This window comes from Diabrotica undecimpunctata, chromosome 10 (assembly GCF_040954645.1).
Source record: "Diabrotica undecimpunctata isolate CICGRU chromosome 10, icDiaUnde3, whole genome shotgun sequence".
Classification (NCBI taxonomy): Eukaryota; Metazoa; Arthropoda; class Insecta; order Coleoptera; family Chrysomelidae; genus Diabrotica; species Diabrotica undecimpunctata.
In genome coordinates, this window is record NC_092812.1 from 15,281,178 (window position 1) to 15,305,677 (window position 24,500).

General features: G+C 37.9%; 1 protein-coding gene across 1 annotated transcript in view; it reads left to right on the top strand.

Moving 5' to 3' along the window:
- Positions 1–266: 266 nt before the first annotated feature.
- Positions 267–24,500, top strand: part of LOC140452301 (uncharacterized) — a 51,691-nt gene continuing 27,457 nt past the window's right edge. The window contains exon 1 of the mRNA XM_072546468.1: positions 267–730. Within this exon, the coding sequence (XP_072402569.1) occupies positions 419–730 (312 nt within the window). The 5' untranslated portion in view covers positions 267–418. The remainder of the gene's footprint in view (positions 731–24,500) is intronic.

Genomic DNA, 24,500 nt, shown 5'->3' on the forward strand with positions numbered 1-24,500 from the left:
AGTGTGTATCACCTTGTATAATGAAATTTTATTGTAAAATGTAGAACATTAAATTATTCCATACTTTTCGGACACACTGTATACAAATACCTACCGTTTTTAATTAAAATGTAGGATACAAATAATATTGATGAATTACTTTGATTAATTTAATTTTGTCAACTACTATTTTGTTCGGAAACCTATTTAGTATAAACTATGTCACCATACTAATCATTTAAGTAAATCAAAGTAATCTCAGTGTCAGTGGCACCAATTCCAATAACAAACGCAATAAAATAATCTACAATCGAAACAATTTAGTTCTTAGAGGTGAACAAGTCTGTGCTTTAAATGATAAACCTTGAAAAATTAACATAGAGGTGAAAACATCTGAAAGTCAAACGAAAATGTTTACAGCACACCATTTCTTAACAAAATGTTGACAAATGCAGACAAAAATCATTACCATCGCTCGGTCAGACTAATACAAATCGAAAAAACTAGTGCACAATGTGGATTCCATTTGACTAGAAGTAAATGGGACCCTTACCCCTGGGTGAGCAGTGTAGACAACGACAGCGCGGCTTCTTCGTCGGGTTTAAAGACCGGTGACTGTGTGCTAGAAGTCAATGGAGAAGATATTCTAGGAAAACGGATATCAGAAATAGCGGAAATAGTTAAGTCCAAACCTGAACAAGTTTCACTTTTGCTTTGGAATGCTGATATCGATGCCCACTGTACGCACGAGGTAAAAAAATTATATTTGCTTACCAGGGGCGGGACATAACATAAAAATAGGAAACTAACGTATTTAAAACTGGATTTTGATAATTAAACAAGAGAAATTGGCAAATAAAAAGCCTTTTTCGTGACACTCTTTAATACAGGTATCTAACAACTGCTTTAGATAAATTTGGCGACAACAATATGTAATAAAAAAATTATGCAAAAGATTGAACGTCATTTTTTACTTATAAACAATATATAAACAATGTAGAATCGCTTTTTGATTTTAAATACTAAAGATGAAGACCGGTAAATTATATGGAAAAGTGACACAATTTCACTGAAAACTAGAAAATCCTTTAGAATGCAAGTTTGGAAAGTTACTTGTGTTAATTTATTGTTAATTATTGCAAAATAGTTTCAAAAGTCGATTTTTTTTAAATTATTAACAGTATTTCTAAACATGCACAAAAAAATTTAACTTCTCATGATAATAGGAACAATATCACATGTATTCAGCTGTAAAAATTTCAAGAAGCTTCACCTAACAGTTATTGCAAAATTGAAATTGTTTATCCCAGAAAACTTTGATCTACAACATTATTATGTGTAAACTATTTGGTCTGCCTGAATTCTTAAAACACCAAATTGAAGAAAAAGGCTTATTTTGTCAAATTAAATCATTTTACGATTAAAAATTTATTCGTTCAATATCTATGTTAAATATTGTAAAATAGGTTTCCAAAAGTACTGTGATTTTAAGCTTATACACATTTAAAATAACTTAGACGCATCAACATATAGGAAGTCCCACGGCACTTAGAACCAGAGTTAACTGTTTTATTTCTTGATTTTACTACATATTCATTCATTCATTCATTTTGGCTTTACAACCCTGTGTGGGTCCTAGCCTCCCCAAGAATTTTTCTCCAGTCGTCCCTATCCATCGCCTTCCTCCGCCAAGCACGTATTTCCATATTTCTCATGTCTTCATCGATGTTATCTAGGAATCTTGTTCTGGGTCTTCCTCTTCTTCTTTGACCAATAGGTCTATCAAGGAGCGTTTTTCTAGCTGGGTCGGTTTGCTCCATCCGCATTACATGGCCTACCCACCTCAGACGTTCTATCTTTATGTGTTTTACGATATCTGGTTCCTGGTATATCCTATAGAGTTCGAAGTTGTATCGTCTGCTCCAGACACCATTTTCATTTACCGCTCCATAGATGCGCCTTAGTATTTTTCTTTCGAAACATCCTAACATGTTTTCATTGCTTTTTGTTAAAGTCCAGGTTTCTGAACCATATGTTAGGACTGGGCATATTATTGTTTTGTAGAGTTTTACTTTTGTATTTCTTGATATAACTGTAGATTTAAAAAGGGGATTAAGCCCAAAATAGCATCTATTAGCCGTGCAAATTCTGCGGTTTATCTCTGCGGTAGTGTCATTTTCAGTATTGACGAGCGTTCCCAGGTATACAAATTCGTTAACTGCTTCGATGACGTCATTTTCTATAACAAGTGGCCGTAGTGTTTGTGGTTGCGTACCTATTTTCATGTATTTTGTTTTGTTGGTGTTTATTATTAAACCCATTTTTGTAGCCGCTTCCTTTAATGCTACGTACGCCTCTCGTGCTGCGTTTTCCGTTCTCCCAACAATATTGATATCATCAGCATATGCTAAGATTTGCACAGATTTGTTATATATTGAACCGGTAGTTGTGATTTGTGACGTACGTATTACTTTTTCCAGAGCTAGATTGAATAGTATACAGGAGAGTGGGTCTCTCTGACGTAGCCCGTTATTTGTTTTAAAAGGTTCAGAGAGTTCCCCCTGGATTCGTACTTTGCATTCAACTTTTTCAAGGGTTAGTTTGGTTAAACTTACCAACTGATTTGGTACTCCTAGGTCTATCATTGCTCTAAACAATTCTCTTCTATTTACAGAGTCGTAGGCTGCCTTGTAGTCTATAAATATGTGGTGCGTGTCTACACCGTATTCCAGTGTTTTCTCTAGAATTTGTCTTAGGGTTGAAATCTGATGAATTGTTGATTTACCACCTCTGAAACCAGCCTGGTATTGTCCTATTATTCGCTCTGCATATGGTGCCATACGATGGCATAGTATATTGGAGAATATTTTATACGCTGCATTTAGGAGCGTAATTCCTCGATAGTTAGAGCATTTAAAGATATCACCCTTTTTGTGTATGGTGCAAAGTATTCCAATATTCCAATCATTGGGAAGGGACTTCTGTATCCATATTTCTTTTATAAGCTGCTGTAGGGCTATTATGATATCGTGGCCACCTTCTTTATATAATTCCGCTGGGAGATTATCTATTCCGGGTGATTTGTTTCTGGCTAGTTTGTTTACAGCGTCTTTAACTTCCAGGATCGTTGGTGGATCCTCCTCCCTCTCGTCTGCTCCGCTTACCTCGCAGCTTTCGTCTTCCGGGTTTTCTTCTTCCTCTATATTAAGTATCTGGTTTAAATATTCCGTCCATCGGTTTAGTACGTCTGTTCTTGTTGTTAAGAGATCGCCATTTAAACTTCTACATTGATTTGTGTTTGCCTTAAATTCTTTTCTGTTGATGTTAACTTTCTTATAGAATGTTCTGAATTCTTTCTCTCTGTTGAGGTTTTATATATATTGAAGTTCCTTTTTTAAGTGGTTTCGTTTCTTCATTCTGTGTATTTTCTTTTCTTGTCTTCTCTTTGTCTGGTAATTCTCTATACTTGTTCTAGTTCGGCGGGTAAGCATTTTTGCATAGGCTTCATTTTTTTTCTGTGTTGCGTCTTTGCATTCATCGTCAAACTAGTGATTTTTTCGGGTACTAGTTTCTGTTCCTATTTCATCTTGTGCTGCTGACTCAATATCTTCCCTTATCCTGTTCCAGAATGAGTCTATATCTCTCTGGTCTTCTTCGCCTAGACTTTGATTCCTTAACCTATTGGTAACATTTTCCCAGTACTGTTTTCTTCTTCTCAGCTTCTGTACATTCCATTTCTTTCTATTTATTTCTTTTTCTTTGTTGGAGTTTGAAATTCTAGCCCTTAGTGTTGAGATCACTAAACAATGGTCTGAGTCTATGTTTGCGCCTCTATAACTTCTGCAGTTTATTATGTCCGTTCCGTGTCTTGAATCTATTAAGATGTGATCAATCTGACTAGTTGTTCTTAAATCAGGGGAGGTCCAGGTTACCTTGTGTATATTCTTGTGTTCAAAATAGGTGCTAGCGACGGTCATGTTCAGTGCTGCTGCTAATTTTATCAGTCGTAATCCATTATCGCTACTGATGTTGTGTAGGCTATGCCTTCCTATAGTCGGCATAAAAACATGCTCCCGTCCTATTCTTGCATTCATGTCACCTAGCACTATTTTAATGTCATTTTTGGGGCATCTTCTGTAGGCTTGTTCTAGGTCTTCGAAAAACTGTTCTTTAATGTCTTCTAGTTTGTCGTCGGTCGGGGCATGTGCATTAATTAAACTGTAATTAAAGAATTTACCTTTTAAGCGTAAATAGCACATTCTTTGACTGTAGGCTTTAAAATCAATAACTAGGCCTTTTGTTCTTTGGTTTACTATAAATCCCACTCCATCTATGCGTTGGTTTTCATTGCAGCTGTAATATATGGAGTGGGTTCTCTTATCAAGAATGCCTGTTCCCGTCCATCGCATTTCCTGCAGTGCCAAAACATCTACTCTGTACATGTTCACTATGTCTAGTAGAGATGCGAGTGCTCCAGCTCGGTACAGGGTTCGGGTGTTCCATGTTCCTAATCTTAATTCCATTTTTCGTTTGCAGTGTCGTCGTCGTAAGTTCCGTCCGGCTAATAGTCCTTGAGGTTCCGTAACATATGATTTTTACAGGAAGAGGTTGTTAGCCTCTAGCCTAACCCCCAACCTGGAGGGCCAGGGACTCTGTTGGGTTGCCATGCCAGTCTGTTTTGGTTCACGGGTGGTATTTTATTTCCCACCTACTCGCCAGTCCTAGGACTGGTTAGGGCGTTCCCCTATCCACCACCTGGGGACGCGTCCGATGGGCGACAGACAACATCCACATGGATTACTACATATTTCAAAACTAAATTCACAAATTCAAATTTATAAAAGTCACAATATCTCCGGTTCTACTCAATGAAAATATATGTTTTTTTTTAATTTGGTGTACCTCGTTGTATAAATTATAAAAATTCAATTAGTTAATTTGTGAATTGTTTATTTAACCGAGAAATTTGTTTAAACAATTTATAATAAATATTTATTTTGCAGAATAAAATGCAAATGAAATAATGCCTTTTTATTTCTCATTAAAAAAATACAATACAATATTCTCTTTTAGCTACATTTGTTTTCCTTGGCACATGCCATCAGGAGGGTTGGCAAACAAATATTATTACAAGAAAGATAAAAAGATAATAGCTATACGCAAATAAATTATTGTTGCTAATTTTAATATTTTCATCCTATTAAACTAACACCATGCTAATAGATTTAGTAATTAAACATTAATAGCTATACGGCCATGCCTCCCTACAATAACCTTCTAACTCAGCCCGTCCCTGTCTCATAATAGTAACTACTTCCACTCTACTAAAGTTCATTTCTACCCAACCACTTTAACCTAATCTGTCTTAACACCGAACATTTTCCCAAAAATATATCACATCTTCCCTTTCCTTCGTGTTACACATTGAGGAAAACCTTCTTTCATCATTTCTGCCAGGTCGATCATTCAAATATAGAACTCCAAATCTCAATTTGAACAGCCATCGAATGTCCCCAAAATTTTCCATTTCCAGTAGATAATGCATGTTTACGCCTTCTTCCCCCAGTTCTTTGTAGTGTCCACAAAAATTTGATTCAAGTGCCCTATTTTCAGTCTGACGCTGTTTCTCCTCCTTCTTTTTTCTATCATACTCTTAATCATACCAAGCCAGCTATCTCTCCATTCCCATTCACACCTTACCTCAATACCAAAGTTTTCTCCCATGCTTATCCAATCTTTCCACCAGCCACACCTTGCTCTCATCATTTCTTTCAAAAGAAGTTTTGGCAACCTATCATTCGAATATGCTAGTATTTTTTTAACATATTTTTTATGTAAATTCATCGTACATAGACTGATTCTAGCAATATCTGTCTCCAAATCTAACATAAAGTTGAAACAATAACTTTTTTTATATATAAAATCTTCCGATTATTTCCACCTCATCGTACTCAAAAATACCCCACACCTGAGACCCATAAGTCAAAATTGATCTTACAACCGACTCATACACTATTACTTTGGCCAAAAATGGTATATCAGCCTTAGACACTAAACTACTACAAGCCGTGTGAATCGCTACTTTTGCCAAACTCTGGCGCTTTTTTAGATGAGCTTTAAATGACAACTAGGGTGTAACTATCATCCCCAAATAATTATAGTTATTCACTACCTCTAATACTCGATCATTCGGTTTACAAGATTCCCTGATCACACCACCTCCTCTTCTGAATACAAAAATTTTGGATTTATCTAAATTTACTTTTAGATTCCACATTCTGCAGTATTTTTCCAGTCCATTAATCACTCGTTGTAGCACCTTCGGATTGATTGTCATCAAAATCAAATCATCTGCATATAATAAAAGTCTTATAATCAAACCATTTATCTCCAAACCGCCTCCCAATGCTTCATGTAGGTCATTCAAGAAAAGCGCAAACAGTAATGGACTTAAAAGACATTCCTGTCTCACTCCTACATTACAGTCAAACCATTCCAGATATACCTCTTCCCTTGACCAGACTGCCGACTTTGTATTCGCGAACATACTTTTTAACAATTTAGCACTTTAGTAGATAATCCCAAGTGACTCAACTTGTAAAAAAGGGCCCGCCGATCAACTGTATCAAAAGCAGCACTAAAGTCCCAAAAAAATATATAAACATTTTTTACTCCCCGTGCATGTTGTATTTTTAATATACTCATAAGATTAATGATTTTATTGCCTGGAACTCATTTAAAATGTTATTATTTTGTACCCACAAGGTAAGTCTGATTAAAGTCAATGCCGCAATGAGTTTGGTTATTGCATTTAAGAAGCTAATACCTTGATAACTTTCTGCACTTTCCATGTTTCCTTTCTTATAAAAAAGAAAAAATAATTGCATCATAAAACCTCTGAAGAAAGTCTGGTTTGGCGAAAAAGTTATTGGCAAGCCCAGGTACAAGCACTTTTCCGTTTTCTGGAAGAAACTTATAGAACTCAGCAGCAATTCTATCAACTCCTAGTGCTTTATTTGGTTTTAAAGAATTCCATGCTATTTGAAGTTCTTCTATATTAAACGACCGGTCTAAATGTTCATTGAGGATAAATGGGTCTGAATACCACACAGGATCCGCTGTTATCTCCGTATTCAAATGTCTTGCAAAATGTTGCAGTAAACTGTTTAAGTCAACACCTTCCCCAATGGCCGAACTTCCAAACTTATACAGTCCAACAGCCTCCTAAAATTCTTTTGAATTTTGTGTATTTACTAAACTCAATGCAGCATTCTTATAAAATTCTTTCTTTTTAAAGTCACAAAGGTGCTTGTATTCCTGTTTAACATCCCTATATATGTTCGTTGCATAAATCGAGCTAATTTTGCTAGATACTCTGAGATATGACAATACTTACTTCTTCTTTCTTGCGCACTCACCATCGAACCATTACTGACTTTGTTTACACTCCTCCTTTGCCTTAAAAAGCTTACATTTTCCATTGTGTGCTGACTTTTTTATACAAAACCAGTTAAATAATAGCTGTAGTAACTCTAAACCTATCTCTGGTTGATCAGTACACTCATTAACCCTATTAATTTCACAAGACATTCTTTCTTTATATTTTTCCGAATCAGTTTGGGTCCAAGTAATTTTATGAAGCTAGTTGATCTCTGACCGCCATCGTCGAAGATCAACTCTATTATTAGAGGCATATGGTCAGAACAATATTCACAAGCTATAAAAAAATTATCTACTAAATTTAACATCGGTCTTGATACACATGCAAAATATATGACAGAACTGCCTAACGGTCCCAAGAATGTATACTCCCCCTCTATATCGCCTTTTGTTATGCCATTCAAAATAACCAAATTAAAGTCATCACATAGCCCAATTACCTTTTTCCCATGATAATTAATCAACTTATCTTTAGAAACTCTTCTTTCACTCAGGCTTGTCCTTCCGTATACCCCATCTTCATCAAACTCATCACCTAGAATCCCTTCCTCCCCCAACCTTGCATTAAAATCACCTAGAACTAAACTATTTTCAACATTCTGATCTAAATTTTCTACTAAAACCCTTTCAACGTTTTCAAAACACTCCTCCCATTCCTCTCCAGGAATGTACTGTTGTGAATTTATTAAAAGGTTCAATATTTATAACACTTACGGATTTAATTTATTTCTTTATTTATATTAACTTATCTGACAATAATTTATTATATCCGTACGTAACAAATTCGCGAGCGCGGATCTTGAGAATTAACTGCTTTCAAAATAAAAGTTCCCTCATATTTATACGAAAACAGCTGCTCTAGAACTGAATGGATGTTGACCTCAATTGACCTGGTTTCGCCTCGAATGGACAGGCCTAATTCCGGAAGATTCGAATGGAACCAGTTTTTTATTACTTGGGGTTTATGGTCGAAAGGTCTCGTATAATCTAAAACATATTAGAATCAGTCATCATATATTTTACAGTTATTTTTAGGCCAGGATATTTATCGTTACATTGCCCCCCTCTTAAAAGATGGTTCCTCCTGGAACCTTGTCGGGACTAGAACTGGAACGGTATGCTGGTATCGGCAACTGGACCCTCTTTTACAACTTCCAGTTGTATAAAAATGACAAGGGACGGTTTTCTCTCCACACCAGTAACTATGCGGATTGCAACAGACTAACACCTGGACTTCGGTGTCTTTAAAGATCTCCTCCACCATATTTCGGATAACCCTCCAATCTAATTGGCGGCACTCCAACTTTGGCATGGCTAACTTTTGCACGTCGGACTCTAGTACGTGCTCTCTCAATTGAAGTAAGGCTTCCCATACATCTCGGTAGATAGGTTGGTCACGGGCAGTGTCTTTTGTTACCAGGTAGAAAAGGTAACGTGATGCCTCTTGGAGTTTCAAGGTTTTACCGGGAGCTGGCACCTGGCATTGAAGTTCTGCAACTCGACCAAACTTCCTTCGAAAGACGGATGCCAACCCTGGTGCGTCTTTGATACTGGCCGGGATGGTAAGGGCCAGCGAGTAGTCAACGGGGAGCGCGAGTAGATCTTGCTTTTCTTCAGTGGTAACACCATGTCTCGCTTTACCGGTACCTCCATAGGCACCCATGAATTCCTCAAACGTGAGGTCAGACACATCGTGGACTTGGTTTACTTCCACTTCTTCATCTACGTCGTGGTCACCTTCGAAAGACGCCAACCGGTTATGGTGTACTATCATCGGCTTTCCCCTCGGAATCTTGCTTATTCGGTAGATGACATCGTTGATCTTCTCCATAATGAGGTATGGACCTTCCCAAAACTGCTGCAATTTGGGAGAACAACCTTTTCGCTTCTTGGGATTATACAGCCATACTTTGTCGTTCTTCTTAAAGCAACCCTTTTCGGCTTGTGTATCGTACCGTTTCTTCATTCGGTCGCTAGCGATCTGAAGGTGGGAACGGACTCATGTACATCGTCCATTCTTCTTCGTAATTCGATCACATAATCTTCACCTGCTACATCTTCTCCAGGTCGACATCCAAACTCGAGATCACAAGGTAGTCGCATTTCGCGTCCGAATAGGACTTTGGCTGGTGTCTGGCCTGTTGATTCGTTAACAGCAGATCTGTAGGCCATTGTGAAGAACGGAAGGTATTGGTCCCAGTCTCGCTGATGATCGGACACCATCTTTGTCAAATACTTGCCAACTGTCCTATTCATTCGTTCTACCATACCATCCGATTGCGGATGATACGCGGTAGTTCTTGTTTTCTTCATGCCTAGTCTATCACATATTCCTTGGAATAGATCACTTTCGAAGTTCCTGCCTTGGTCACTATGGATCTCCAAAGGCACTCCAAATCGGCTGATATATTCTTGGATCAACTTATCTGCAACGGTCGCGGCCTTCTGGTCTGGAAGTGCGTAAATCTCGACCCACTTAGTGAAGTAATCCATTACTACCAGCATGTACTTGCCTCCATTTTCACTTTCTGGAAATGGCCCAGCGATGTCCAAAGCTATTCTTTCAAACGGGCTTCCAACATTATATTGTCTCATAGGAGCTCTCCTTTTTCGGTAAGGCCCGTTACTCGTGGCACAAATAGTACATTTCTTACACCAGTCTTTTACATCGTCGGAACTGTTCATCCAATAAAACCGTTCCCGAATTCGCTGAAGGGTTTTCCTTACACCAAAATGCCCTCCCGATGGACTGTCGTGTAACTGACGAAGTACTTCGGCTATTCTGCTCTTTGGGATCACCAACTGTCTTCTCTTCTCCGAACCGTCATCATTTTCCAGGACTCGTTTGAGCAAGCCATCTTCGATGATAAATGAGTCCCACTGGGCCCAATACGTCTTAACTACTGAGCATAGGTTTGATATTTCCTGCCAAGGTGGTCGACGGTTTTCCTCTTTCCATTTTCGGATTTTCTGTATAACTGGATCTCTCTCTTGTTCTTCCCTTATCTTAGTAGGCGTCCAGTCGTCGTTGACAATCGTCGTTCTTAGCACTGCTGCTTCCTTGGATTCCGTTTTGTTGCAGTGGGAACACTCTGCTGGGCATGGCCTTCTGGAAAGAGAATCAGCGTTTCTATGGCTAACTCCGGCCCGGTGCTCAATCTTAAAATCGTATTCTTGGAGTCGTTCGATCCACCTGGCTATCTGACCCTCTGGATTCTTAAACTGCATCAACCACTTAAGGGCGGCATGGTCGGTTCGGATTAGAAACTTTCTGCCATAGAGGTATTGATAGAAGTGCTCTACTGATTTCACTACTGCCAGAAGTTCTCTTCTCGTGACGCAATAATTCCGTTCAGGTTTTGAAAGAACTTTACTAAAATATCCGAGAACTCGTTCCTGTCCTCCTTGAATCTGAGACAGCACTCCTCCAATTCCCACATTACTTGCATCCGTATCTAAGATGAACTCTCCTTCTGGCAGTGGATACCCTAAAATTGGTGCTGTTATTAAATGCTTTTTCAACGTTTCAAAGGCATTTTGGCAGTCTATATCCCAGCGGTATTCTCTTGCTTCCTCTGTAAGTCGCGTTAATGGCTTAGCGATATCTGCAAACTTCTTAATAAACCTCCGGTAGTAAGTACATAGTCCAAGAAAACTTCTCACTTGATGTTTGTCAGTTGGTTTTGGCCATTCCTTAATGGAATCGATTTTTCCCTTATCCACGGCCACTCCTTCTTTACTGACTATATGACCCAGATAATTGACTCTACCTTGAAATAGCTGGCACTTCTTGGGGTTTAGCATCAATTGGGCAGCTTTAAGTCGATTAAAAACGTTTTCTAAATTCCTCAAATGATCTGCGAATGTCTCTCCCAAGACGATTATGTCATCCAAATAAACCAGGCATGTTTTCCAAGATAACCCTCTCAACACATTTTCCATAAGCCTCTCAAATGTCGCAGGAGCATTACAGAGTCCAAATGGCATAACGTTGAATTGCCACAATCCAGATCCTGTGGTGAAGGCTGTCTTTTCTTTATCTACTGGGTCCATTTCTACCTGCCAGTATCCAGACTTCAAATCCAAAGTAGAAAACAATTTACTTCCAGCCAATGTGTCCAATGTGTCATCGATCCGAGGCAGAGGATAACTATCTTTCTTGGTAACGTTGTTCAGCAAACGGTAATCCACACAGAACCTCGTCGTTCCGTCTTTCTTCTTAACCAGGACCACCGGAGAGACCCATGGGCTCGTAGAGGGTTCTATCACCCCGTCTTTCTTCATTTCCTGAACAATCGTTTCAGCTTCCTCTCTCTTCGCCTGTGGTAATCGTCGAGCTGTTTGACGAATTGGCTTAGCATTACCAGTATCAATTTTATGCTTAACAACGGTAGTTCTTCCCGTCTTTCCTCCTTTCGGTACGAAAATATCACGATACTGCCGAAGAAATTCCCTTAATTTCCTTTTCTCCATCTGATTTAGAGACTGTCCTGCAACTGCAACCATTTGGTCGAATTTGTCGTTGGAATTATCAGATGTTGTCGCCTGACGGATTATGGATGTCACAGGTACACAAGTTCCTACTTTTGTCTCTTTTTTTATGGTCACTGGGTAGTCGTTGACATTGATAAGTCTCACAGGAATTTCTTTAGCCGAAGTCACCAATTCCTTTCCAATTATGATTCCACGGCCAACCTCATCGTCGTGGTTCCAAGGCTCCATCATAACAGGTCTCCCTTCGTCCACAATTCCCTGTAGCCGCGCTACTATGATCGTTTCGCTTCTCGCAGGCACGACTGTATCTTCTTTAATGGCTGCTTGCACAGTGTTGTCATTATGTGGATGGAGAAATACTTCCTCGTTGCCAACTTTGATTACCTTATTCTTAAAATCCAATTGGAATCCATGCATATTCATTACGTCCATTCCTAATATAACATCCTCTTCGATGTCAGCAACTATAACAGTATGGACAAACTTTTCTGCTCCAATTCCCAATTGTACCTGGATTTCTCCATGAATGTTGGCATTTTCACCTGTAGCGGTCCGAAGTCGCAACCTCGTTGGTAACAGTTTCTTTCGGCTGTTTATAACTGTCGGGCGTATAATGGTTCTGGTCGCTCCGGTATCCACCAACAACGTATGCTTTTTACCATTTATGTCTCCATCTACATATACACTATCTTCACGACATTTCAAAGAAGCTATTAGTATAAGAGGGTCTTTGGAAAAGTTTTGGGTCGAAGCTGCCCCCCTAAGGCTGACCCGTTCTAGTTTTCCTGATGGTGAGTTTCTTGATTTGCGTCGTACCTAGGGTGCTTACAGGAGCTTCGTACGTGTCCTATTTCGCCACAATTCCAGCATCTGATGGTCTTCGTTTTCTTGTATGTCATGCTTTTCATCATATTAACGAGCTGGTCAAGTTTATCTTCATCTCCTTCCTCTTTTACAGTCCTAACTTTACTGTACCCGCCAGAGGCCTGCGTAGCTGACTCGTATTCGAGGGCGGCGGATAGGACATCAACCAGCGTCTTGTGACGAGCTAATCGCAGTGTTCTCTGCATTTCATGATCACGAAGACCATCAATAAACGTTTGAACGGCCAATTTTTCCATCATGTCTTCGGGAGCTGTTGGATAAGCATATCGTACTAATCTGGCAATATCTACCTCATATTCTTGAAGAGCCTCATCTTTCTTCTGTCTACGATTTTTAAGCTGTGACTGATATACATGCTCCAAATGTTCGTGGCCATATCGCATATTTAATCTCTTCTTCAGTTGTTCGAAATCATCGGTCTCCTCTACGGCTATGGTCTGAAGCACATCTAAGGCATCTCCTCGAAGAGCGATAGTCAGGTTTACAGCCTTTTCTTTTTCAGACCATCCATTTGCTCTTGCGGCTGATTCGAACTGTTTCATGTAGTTGTTCCATGACGATTTTCCATCGAAAGTTGAGACTTTCACATGGACAGAACCTCCACTTCCTTCAAATTTCGGCCGTGTTTCCAACTTACATTTCGTCTCGTCTTCTTTTGTCTCTGCTGTAATTGGATTGTTTCCTCTCTCTGCTGTCCCTGTTTCCTCCATCTTCCTTTCCATCTCTTTCCATATCTTTTCTTCGAAGGCCAACATATCGGCAGCAACTTGGTTTTTTAATGAAGACACTCTATCGTCAAGAGCAGACATCTCAGAAGTGACTTTAGAGATGTTAGCAGAAACTTTACTTTCCAGAGAAGAAATCTCGTTAGAAACTTTGTTTTCTAATGAGGCGATGTCGCCGGAAACTTTCGAAATATCGCCAGAAACTTTGTTCTCCAATGATGCGATGTCACCGGAAACTTTGTTCTCTAATGATGCGATGTCACCGGAAACTTTGTTCTCTAATGATGCGATGTCGCCGGAAACTTTCGAAATATCGCCAGAAACTTTGTTCTCTAATGATGCGATGTCACCAGAAACTTTCGAAATCGACGAGAGGACAGCATCTTCAAATATATAAGTCTCTGGATCTAGTCCTTCTTCTAGCAAAGCGTTCTTTAGTCGTTGGACTAACTCAGCCTTTTTTCCGGTAGAAGCTAATTCTCTGTCTTCAAGATGTCTTCTTAAATTAGTCACTGTCAGCTCATAAATCGTCGTCATTTTCACAATTTATAAATATTCACTTGTATTATTATTATAAGTCTAATTTATGTTCGATCTCACTTCTGGCACCATTTGTTGTGAATTTATTAAAAGGTTCAATATTTATAACACTTACGGATTTAATTTATTTCTTTATTTATATTAACTTATCTGACAATAATTTATTATATCCGTACGTAACAAATTCGCGAGCGCGGATCTTGAGAATTAACTGCTTTCAAAATAAAAGTTCCCTCATATTTATACGAAAACAGCTGCTCTAGAACTGAATGGATGTTGACCTCAATTGACCTGGTTTCGCCTCGAATGGACAGGCCTAATTCCGGAAGATTCGAATGGAACCAGTTTTTTATTACTTGGGGTTTATGGTCGAAAGGTCTCGTATAATCTAAAACATATTAGAATCAGTCATCATATATTTTACAGTTATTTTTAGGCCAGGATATTTATCGTTACAGTACACTGAAATAATATTTACTTTTTCATCACCTATTTTTTTATTTATAATAATCTGACCATCCACTTCCCTTAACTTATGTTTTATCTTACGATTATCACCACACAACCACCCTCCACTCGCTCTACCAAAACTGGAAAATCTTGCAGTTGCCTCTGTATATAACTTATACCTGTTATTAAAAACCTTATCAATAAATATAGTTTCTACATGCGTTTCACATAATATAAATATTTCAAACTTACTTACATATTTTACAAATCCTATTTCATTAAGTTTTTATTTTAAACCTGCTATGTTGTACATACGTATTTTCATTGTGTTCTAATTCTCATTACCAATAGCCATTCCATGTTCCAAATCCACGATATTTAATCTCATATTCACTCCCGGTTCTCTAACCCTCTCAAACATACCGTCCCTCACATTCAATGTACGGCATCTGAATCTTAATCAACACGAATATGGTATCGGAATGACATTTCTTAATGTTTCCCTGTCAAAAACAAAGTGGGATGTCCTGGGTACAATGTCTACGTGGATATTCCGGTGGAATATCCAGGTACCTACGTTTCCAAATTCACTATTTTGAAAAATGGACTAAAAACCGACAAGCCAACGCTACCTCTCTGCAAAGTTTCAGCCAATTTAACTGAAACCACTTTTACGGATAGATAAGTCCTCTACAAGACAAGTCTTTGTTGTTTATCATTATGTCCACAGATATACGAGATCTATAACGTCGAATGGCTAAGTGTAGAGCATTTGTACTAGAATAATTGCGACTTGTATTATGACTTTCCTTGGTAGTTGTTTTAATATTTTTCCGTTAATCAAAAATCAAAGTTCAAAACCTAGAGCTTTTTGGTGTTAATGTTTTCTTTTCTTTCTTTCATTATCTCCTTAAAATAAATAAATAAATAAACATAACATTCTCTTGAATTTATGACATGCCATTGGGCCAGAAGCTGGAGACACTCAACGAACTGTTTTCACAAGGACAGTGGCATGGTATGCAGAGAGACGTCGAGGCTGAGCGTAAGATTTCCTTTAAGTTATATGAACTGGCTGTGGTGGTGGATTCCGTTAAGTCTGCCAGGGCTCTCGGTCTAGATTGTGTCCCGCCTGAGGTGAGTGTACGTCTGGTTTGCTTAGAGCCCACGTGGCTGCTGGGGCACATAAAATCTCGAGGCTCATGCTCCTGCCTAAATTGAAGGCAGGAAAATATCGTCCTATTTTCCTTACATCGGAAATATCCAATACCATAGACGGGCTGCAAAACTTAATGAACAAAATAACGGAAACAAGTAGAAAATATGGACTGGATATAAACACCAGCAAAACCAAGCTAATGATCATCAGCAAGGAAAACATAACTGGAGCAAATCTGTATGTGAACCAAATGAGAATTGAACGTGTCTCACAATACAACTACTTGGGAACTATAATTAATGAGTCGTGGGACAATACCCAAGAGATTAAATGTCGCATCGGAAAGCCAAAAAGTGCATTCTTGACTATGAGTTCTGTGTTCAAGAGCCATGACCTCACCCTAGACACAAAAATAAGGCTCCTTAAATGTTATGTGTTTCTCAGTGCTTATGTACGGAGTAGAAACGTGGACATTGAAGGTGGAAACTCTATCAAAACTTCAGGCTTTTGAGCTATGGTCATACAGAAGGATCCTGAAGATACCATGGACACACAAAGTCACCAATGAAGAAGTACTGCGGAGGATGAACACAACTGTGGATTTGGTCAACATCGTGAACAGCCGTAAGCTGCAGTACTTGGGACATATAATGAGAAATCAAGGCAGATACGAGCTACATACTTCAATGCATTTTGCAAGGTAAAATTGAAGGAAAAAGGGCCCCAGGACGAAGAAGAATATCCTAGCTTGCTAACCTGAGAGCATGGTATAGAAAGACCTCAACACAGGTATTTCGTATAGCAACCAACAAAGTCATCATAGCCAAGATGATCGCCAACGTTCGGAACGGACAGGCACCCTAAGAAGAAGAAGGAAATATTTATGCGAGAATGCTACGTGCATGTATCGAGGAGGTGATTGTGATGTCTGGAGGCCTGTTTCCGAGACATGGTTTCTGTCAGGGTTAAAGTACAGTGGATGCGGTGACCGATGTGCTTTGGGCGGCACGAGGAATTGGGGCTGATTACCGATGGGATATCCTGATTCTCTTTGACGTCTGAAATGCTTTCAATGCAGTGGGGTCACGTAATGAGTTCTTTGGAAGCCAGAAACTTTACCGGGTACCCGAGGAACATGGTCGCTGATTATCTTTCCGAGAGGAAGATTGTATTGGAGAATGGTGTGATGGTGGATGTAACGGCTGGGGTCCCGCAGGGCTCCGTCCTGGGTCCGAATCTGTGAGACGTGGCATATAACGGGGTGTTAAAGGGTGCTATCCCCTTCGCATTCGCGGACAACCTCGCTATGCCTCGCTTGCTTTGGATTACGCGTGCCTGTGTCCTCGTTGAGGATTGCATGAACGAGCATGATCTTTCTCTAGCGGAGCATATGACAAAGGCTGTAGTACTCAGAGGTACAGACAGAGAGACGGTGTTGTATTTGAGTGACGGAGCGAGATTAATGTCCACGAAGTACGTCAAGTATCTGAGAGTTACTCTCCATCAGGAGGGGAGTTTGGGGAATAAGCAGATTGCCCTTCTTTTCTTTAAAGGTGTAAAAAAAGTTCTCTTGAATCACCTCTATCCATGCTTGTTCATAGCTCTATTGTTGGTGAGGTTGAAATGTTTGTTTCAAATAATTTGCGAATTTGAATGCTTTTTGTTTGTTATTTCTCTATTAATAACGGTGATCTTCTAGTCAGATTAAAAATGATTAAATAGTCGGTGCTTTTTAGCTGATAATTTTCTATATTTAAAAGTTTTTAAAATAAACACCATTCGAACAATAATATTGCTAGTTATAATTAATTGATAACTTTTCACTTCGCAAATTATACTATTTTATTTTCACGTTTTTTGTCCTGTCTTTCTAAACTGTAAATAAAAATGGAAGTAAAAACATGTTAAGTATGTTATAGTACTCAATGTTTATAGTGAATCTTTTGTAGTCAACTTAGAATAAATTAATGGTTTAAACAAATAAGTTATATTGACAAAAATTACAATACATTTGCCGCAAAATATTATGTTCCTTACAATCAATTTCCATACCTTAGTCACGCACAACCTACTGAAAGTCGTTAAAAAAATAAATAAAATAAAAAATAACTATTCATATTAGGTGTTTGACAAAACGTCTGGGTATTATCTAAAACATTAAAATAAAATGTACTTAAAGTATGCATAAAACCTTTTAGAAAAATATTATTTGTAATAACATTTGAAACTGAATAATACGGTAGATAACACTTGTCTGCAACCGAATCCTCTTTTAAATTTTATTATACATAATATGAAGATACCAATGCTTTAAATATAACTCCGTTGACGGATTTTTTCTATCACGTCTAAATTTTCTGTATTTAATTTTTTTTTAAATATTTCAAATTTATGATTTTTTGAATTTGTTTTTTGCATCAACACTATAAATGATATATATGTATATAATAAATAGCTTCATAATATCACGATACCTGCATCAGGTCAACGACTAAGAAGAAGAAGATATATATATATATATATATATATATATATATATATATATATATATATATATATATATATATATATATATATATATATATATATATATATATTATATATTATGATCTGCTTAAATCAAATTTCTCAGGGTTACTTTACTGCATAAAATTTACCTTTAATTCGTGGCTTCTAGCATATTGCTTTTCCTGAGATTGCTAAACAAACTGCTTGAACAACAGCAGTTTCCAAGAATGTTGAAAGAAGCTAAGGTTGTACTTATCCCAAAACGTAGAGGTGCGATTTGCCTTCTTAGTTCGGTAGCTAAATTGTACGAGCAGCTTGTGAAAAGCCGCCTTGAGCGAGAGCTGGAAGAAAAGCATCCGCTGAGCGACCGCCAATATAGTTTTAGGGCCAAAAGGTCCACCATAGATGCGGTCACAGAAGTAACCTCTTAAGTCACGCAGGATACAAAGAGATTGGTGACTATCATCCTGCTTGACGTCAAGAATGCCTTTAACATGGCATCATGGGAAAAAATCATGTCTAGGCTGAGAGAATTGGGCGTTAGTGAGTACTTCGTCAACGTAATTGACAGATACTTTACTGACAGGTCCATGAGAGAAAAATATACCAGCATTAGTTTATCGCAGGGTGTTCCGCAGGGTTCAGTACTAGGTCCCATCCTGTGGAATGTCCTGTACGACGATGTGTTGAGGCTACAGATGCCAAGGGGATAAGGCAAGTCCGAAAACGGACATGACTAATGCGGCTAACACAGCTCTGCGTCGTATTAGTAGGTGGATGAGTGAGAACGATCTACAGCTAGCGCCTCAGAAAACTGAGGTGTTAGTTCTCAAAGGGAGCCGGGATAAATCCTCTCTTCGCTTTATAGTGCGAAATACGCCAAGCTGATAGAGACTTCACAAAGGCGAATGCTTCTCAGGGCATCTGTGTTGATTACGAAATCCGAATTGATAGTCAGGTGTGAGACCCTTTTTGTCCAATATTGGTTTTGATTTTTCTCAACAAAAGTTTTTCAAAAACCTTACAAATATCCAAAATTGGGAGCAGACTAATCGGTCGGTATGAATTGATATCTTTTGGATCTTTAACAGGTTTTTCAATGAGTATAATATGTGCCACTTTCTATTGCAAAAGGAAGTAGTGCAGACGTAACATAGCATTGAAAATCATAGTGATTATTATGTGGCAATCATGGGTTGGTTCTTAAAAGACCTTACCCGCAATGAGGCCCTATCCTGGCGTCTTACTGGGTTATATCTCATTCTTTATTATCTGTTTTACTTCTTTAATGCTAAATTGGGAGATTAATAGTTCCATTTGATATGTAGCAACAAGAAAAGAATGAAGTGGTTCTTCTTGTTCTAGAATCACTACCCTGCTAAATGGACTAAATATTTTCGAAGGAAATTCTGCGAATGTCTCGGATTTCCTTGTGTATGTTCTTGCCCATTTACCTTTGGCATTTTTTAAAGGAGAAATTGTGTCTTGTAGCCCTTTTACTCTTCTCGTCGTTTTCCATAACGAATAGTTTGTATCTTTGAACGTCTGTATTTTCTCACTTTCTCCTAAGTTTTCTTTTTTCTTCAATCAAGTTTTTTGCACTCAGAGAACAATTTATGATTTCCTTTGATGTTGTTTGTTCAAGGGTAAAACTCCATCCCGCCTTTTGTATGGAAGTAAGATATTGTATAGCGTTTTCAATTTGTATTTTTGTTTTAAGTGACAAATTCATTGATATTTGTTTTGTATGTGCTCTTCGAAATATGTTCCAGTTTGTTTGGTAATTGGTTAGAACTGAAGGCTTACTTCTGAGTATGACTTTAGAGTCTAGGTAAAATAGAATGGGAGGATGGTCTGACGAAAGTTCCCAACAGGTCTGGTGTTTTATTTTGATTTGTAAACCAATAAGTTGGTTCTCCTATAGATATACATTGTAAGTTGTTTCCCATTATTGATTTCAGAAGTTCTCTATCCCTTGTAATTACCCTATAGTGTCCATGAGAACTGAGAGTCTGTTAGATGAGCTTCTGATACAAGCATAACATCAATTTTCTTTTGGTCGAGAAAAATTTTTATTTCTTGGATATGCTGCTTTAGGCCATTTCAGTTCCGAACGGCTATTTTAAGTCTCTGTTACATTAGTGCATTTTGGGAATCATAGCGGTAAGGAGATTAAGCATAGTGTCCATTTTCTCCATTAGTTTTGCCATCATGTTTACAAGATTGGCAATTGTAGTTAAATGGTTAGAGCCAACCTACTTTGATGGTTTGTGATTTCATTCGTTTGACTATTTCCTTAAATTTTTTGAGCGTAAGAAAGACCAGGGATTACTGTTTGATTGTTAGTTTTCTTGGTGCATGTCCTATAGGTCTCTGGTTTCTTCCTAAGTTTTTTATGATGAGGGTGGAAATGTTCTAAGCACAATACCATTGCTCGGTATGTGTTGCCTTGCCTACCAACTAAAAACACTCATTTGTGATGCCAACCCAACAAGATTTGTTGCCGGTTCTTAGCTAGGAGCGGTAAGGAACCAGAAGAAAATGTATGTAAAATAGAGACATGGCCTTGCCGATGGTATTACCTAAGAGCGGTAAGGAACCAGGGGGAAAGTATATGGAATGTATAGATATACTAGGTAACAATAAGGTATAGGAATACGAGGTATTCGGTAATACTAGGTAACAATAAGTAAGTATAGTAAACAAGTGTAGTACATACATATGTACATACACATATACACACCTACGTACCCAGATTGCCCCAGATCACTCTCACCCTGTCTCATTTTCTTTCTCTGTCATGTACTTTCTCTTCATAATTTTTGTTACTTGGGCTATAAGAAATTCAAAGTTCTCTCTGCTTTTCATAGCGACCCGTATCAAGTTGTCAGAGGATATCTCTCCTAGCTTTGTTCGCATTATATGTTGTTCCGACGCAAACACCTTGCACCTGAAGATACAATGCTCTGCATCGTCTTCTACAGTACATGTGACATAATTATCCTCGCTGGTTTTTTATATACGATACGTGTAAGACCTGAAAGATCCATTTCCGATCAGGAACTGCATAAAATAAAAATTTACTCGCTTGAAATTACATTTGTACTACTCTATCACATTAGGTATTAATTTTTTGGTCCATTGTGCCTTGTCTATCTGTGCCTCCCATTCTGCTTGCCATTCTGTTAGTAATTATTCTCTAATGCCGGCTCTAACCTGAGGTAGGTGGCCGTCTCGAGAGTTATAGAGCGTCTGCCATTCTTTCGCTAAGAGGTGAATAGGGAGCGTGCCCGCTATTACCTGTAGGGCCATCGTTGAAGTAGTCCTGTACGCACTTGTCACTTTTAATAGGGGCTTCCATATAGGAGGGTCTACTGTACCACTTACAGGTACATTCTTCGTTGGGTACATTGGGCCTCCTATATTCGGCATGATCCTTTGTAGGACTGCCCTTCTTTCTTCTGACCTCTGGACTACATTTGTCAGGTGTTTCGTGAAGATGAACCTTAGGCCTGTGTCGATGTATATGCCTAGGTATTTTGCACAGTTTGTAGGCATTATAATAGTACTACCAATTTGAAAAGTCATCTAGGGTCTTCGTCGTGGTCCTTTTAGTATGACCACTTCCGTTTTGCTTCCTGCCAGTTCAAGATCGTTTCTAGCCATCCAGCTGTTGACTTTTCTGTAGCATGTGTTGACTTAACATTCGATTTTCTAGTTCATGTCAGTCGTGACTAGTATCGCCAGGTCATCTGCGTATGCGATAGCTAGAGTATCTCTACCATAGTCTATTTCTAGTACCCCGTTATATAATATATTCCAGAGTGTTGGACCTAATACGGAACGCCGGCTGTTAACTTTTGTTCTGTATTTTTTACCACTGTAACGTATCTATTAGTAAGATACCTTATAATGATATTGATGAGATATCTTGACACTCGTGCTGATTCCAGTTTTGTTATGATATGTGCCCAGTTGACAGAGTTGAAGGCATTCTTCACATCAAACATAACCAGTATGGCCCATCTTTTCTTTGTGTTTTTTACAGTATCAGTTAAACTTTTTAACGCGTCTATGGTTAATTTAGCTTTCCTAAATCCGTATTGTCTGTTGGAGATAATCTCTCTTTCACTTTTCACAATTGATCTTCTTAGCGATTTTTGACAATATTTTCGTATAGTTTTCCCAAACAGTCTAATAGACATGGGTGGGCTTTGATGACAATGTGGGTTTACCGTTGTTTAACACAGTCAGGTTCCCCTCTGAAAAAAAAATTTCCCCTCTTTTGTCATTTTTTGGAAACCCCCAAAGAGTGGATTTGGCGTTTATATCACCAGCAATTATATATGTTGTTTCTCCCTGTGACGCCTCTATGATTTTTCAACCCTCTCAGTATATTGTGACATGTTTATATTAGGTGAGATATAACAGGCTATGATTGCTAGTTCATTTATTTTTATTTTTAATCCCTCTTTCTTGGTAATTTTGTTTATGCACACTTTGTTGTTCATCAAAAATATAGCAACATCTGCTCTGTTATCAGAGATCCAACCAATTTTTTTGGAGATATTTTTATTCGTTTCTGGGACTATGATAATATCTGCGTCAATTTGCAGGGCTTTTGAGTAAATCAGGTAGTGTTTCACCTTTGCTCTTCCGATGTTCACCTGCAGTATTTTTTAAGTCCTTTCGTCTGGATCGAAGCCATTTTAAGTCGTTACATCTAGCTCTTCTAGGTCACTAGGACGAGAGTTATCCGGGATCAATTCAGTATTTTTCGCAGAGAGTTGTCCGGAGATAGTCCAGGCAATACCTGCGGTCCTTCGGTGTCGGGGACGGGATTGTTGTTTTTCTTTTCCGCTATGTTGCTAGCCATTTCCACGGCCTCGGCGCACATACTCTCGAATTCCTCCATTAATGAGGGGAAATTTGCCTTACGAAAAAACGTACGTTCTTCCTAAGTTGGGGAAATTTTTCTTTTTGTATTTTTTTTTGTATACGCTGCAGCCCTTATAGTTGGTCGGATGGTTTCCCATCTAGAGTACACACTGTATGCTATTGCTGCGTTCCTTGTCATTTGCTCAATTGATTCGCTAGTGTTTATTTGGTTATACCTAAGTTCTCTATTAGCCATTGGGAATCGTCGCGTCAGGAATAAGAATATTTCCACCCAGTCCTATTCAGATCAAAGCTTTAATTCTAGGCCTTTACACCATCTTAAAAAAATTAAGTGTCTGGGTTTTTTGGCCAGTAATTTTAAGCTGATATTTTTGTGATCGCTACTTGTTTGATACATATTTAGATCTGAAACACCTAAAAAGTTTTATCACAACCGAAAATATTGTTTTATGTTTTCCTAAATATTTTCTAGTATCTCTAGTTATATTTATCTAGAGTAAACTTAACTAGCCCTAACATTTATCACTTCTTTTCAGATAATATTTTCAGGAGATTTATCTAAAAACTATTATAAACCAAATATTTTGCATACTGTGTATTTCAAACTAGACAAATTAATGACTATGTTTACAAACAGTCTGAACTTCTAATTTTTAAAGAGATAAAATTATAAAAAGCAGGAAGAAAGATAAATTAACAAGTTTTCGTAGGAGTATCTATTTTTGAACTCAAAACAAAAGATAAAATATGTTGATGTTCTTTATTTGTTATTCATTATTATTGTACTTAATTATTTGAATATATCTTTTAGGAATTTTAACATAAATGTTAGGTAATCATTTTATGTCTAGGATAAAATATGTTAACTCCTTAAAAAGGTTTAGTGATAGCTCCTTAACCCGTAACCGGTGAGGTGCAATTTCACTGAAATAAGTTACAACTGGATGAACTTTATTAGTTCATAGGTATAAGTATTATATAAAAAAGTTATTAAAATACCTTTATTTTACAATAGTACTGAAATTTCGGGTGTATATTATACTAGTTTGCTCCCGCGGTCAGATTTTAATACCCCACAGAAAAGGGGCATAGGTAAATTCGCTCCGGCCATATATTTCTTAGAAAAGATATTTGAATAATGACTTCTCAAACTTTGTATTTACCTATTAATACAACACTACCATCATTGTTTAAAGAAGAATGAGTCTTTTTTGAACAATGCTACTATATAACACTACTTCTTACTTAAAAAAATATTAAAATTATAACGATAATATCACTAAAGTATTATGATGTTAGAGCTCATATTCCCTCGTTCAATATTTGATTGGGTTTTTCCGTATCAGAAGTTGCAATTGATATATTTCTTTGAAAAGATTGGTAGGTAATTATAATTGGTTTCAAATGAGTGTAGAGTAATA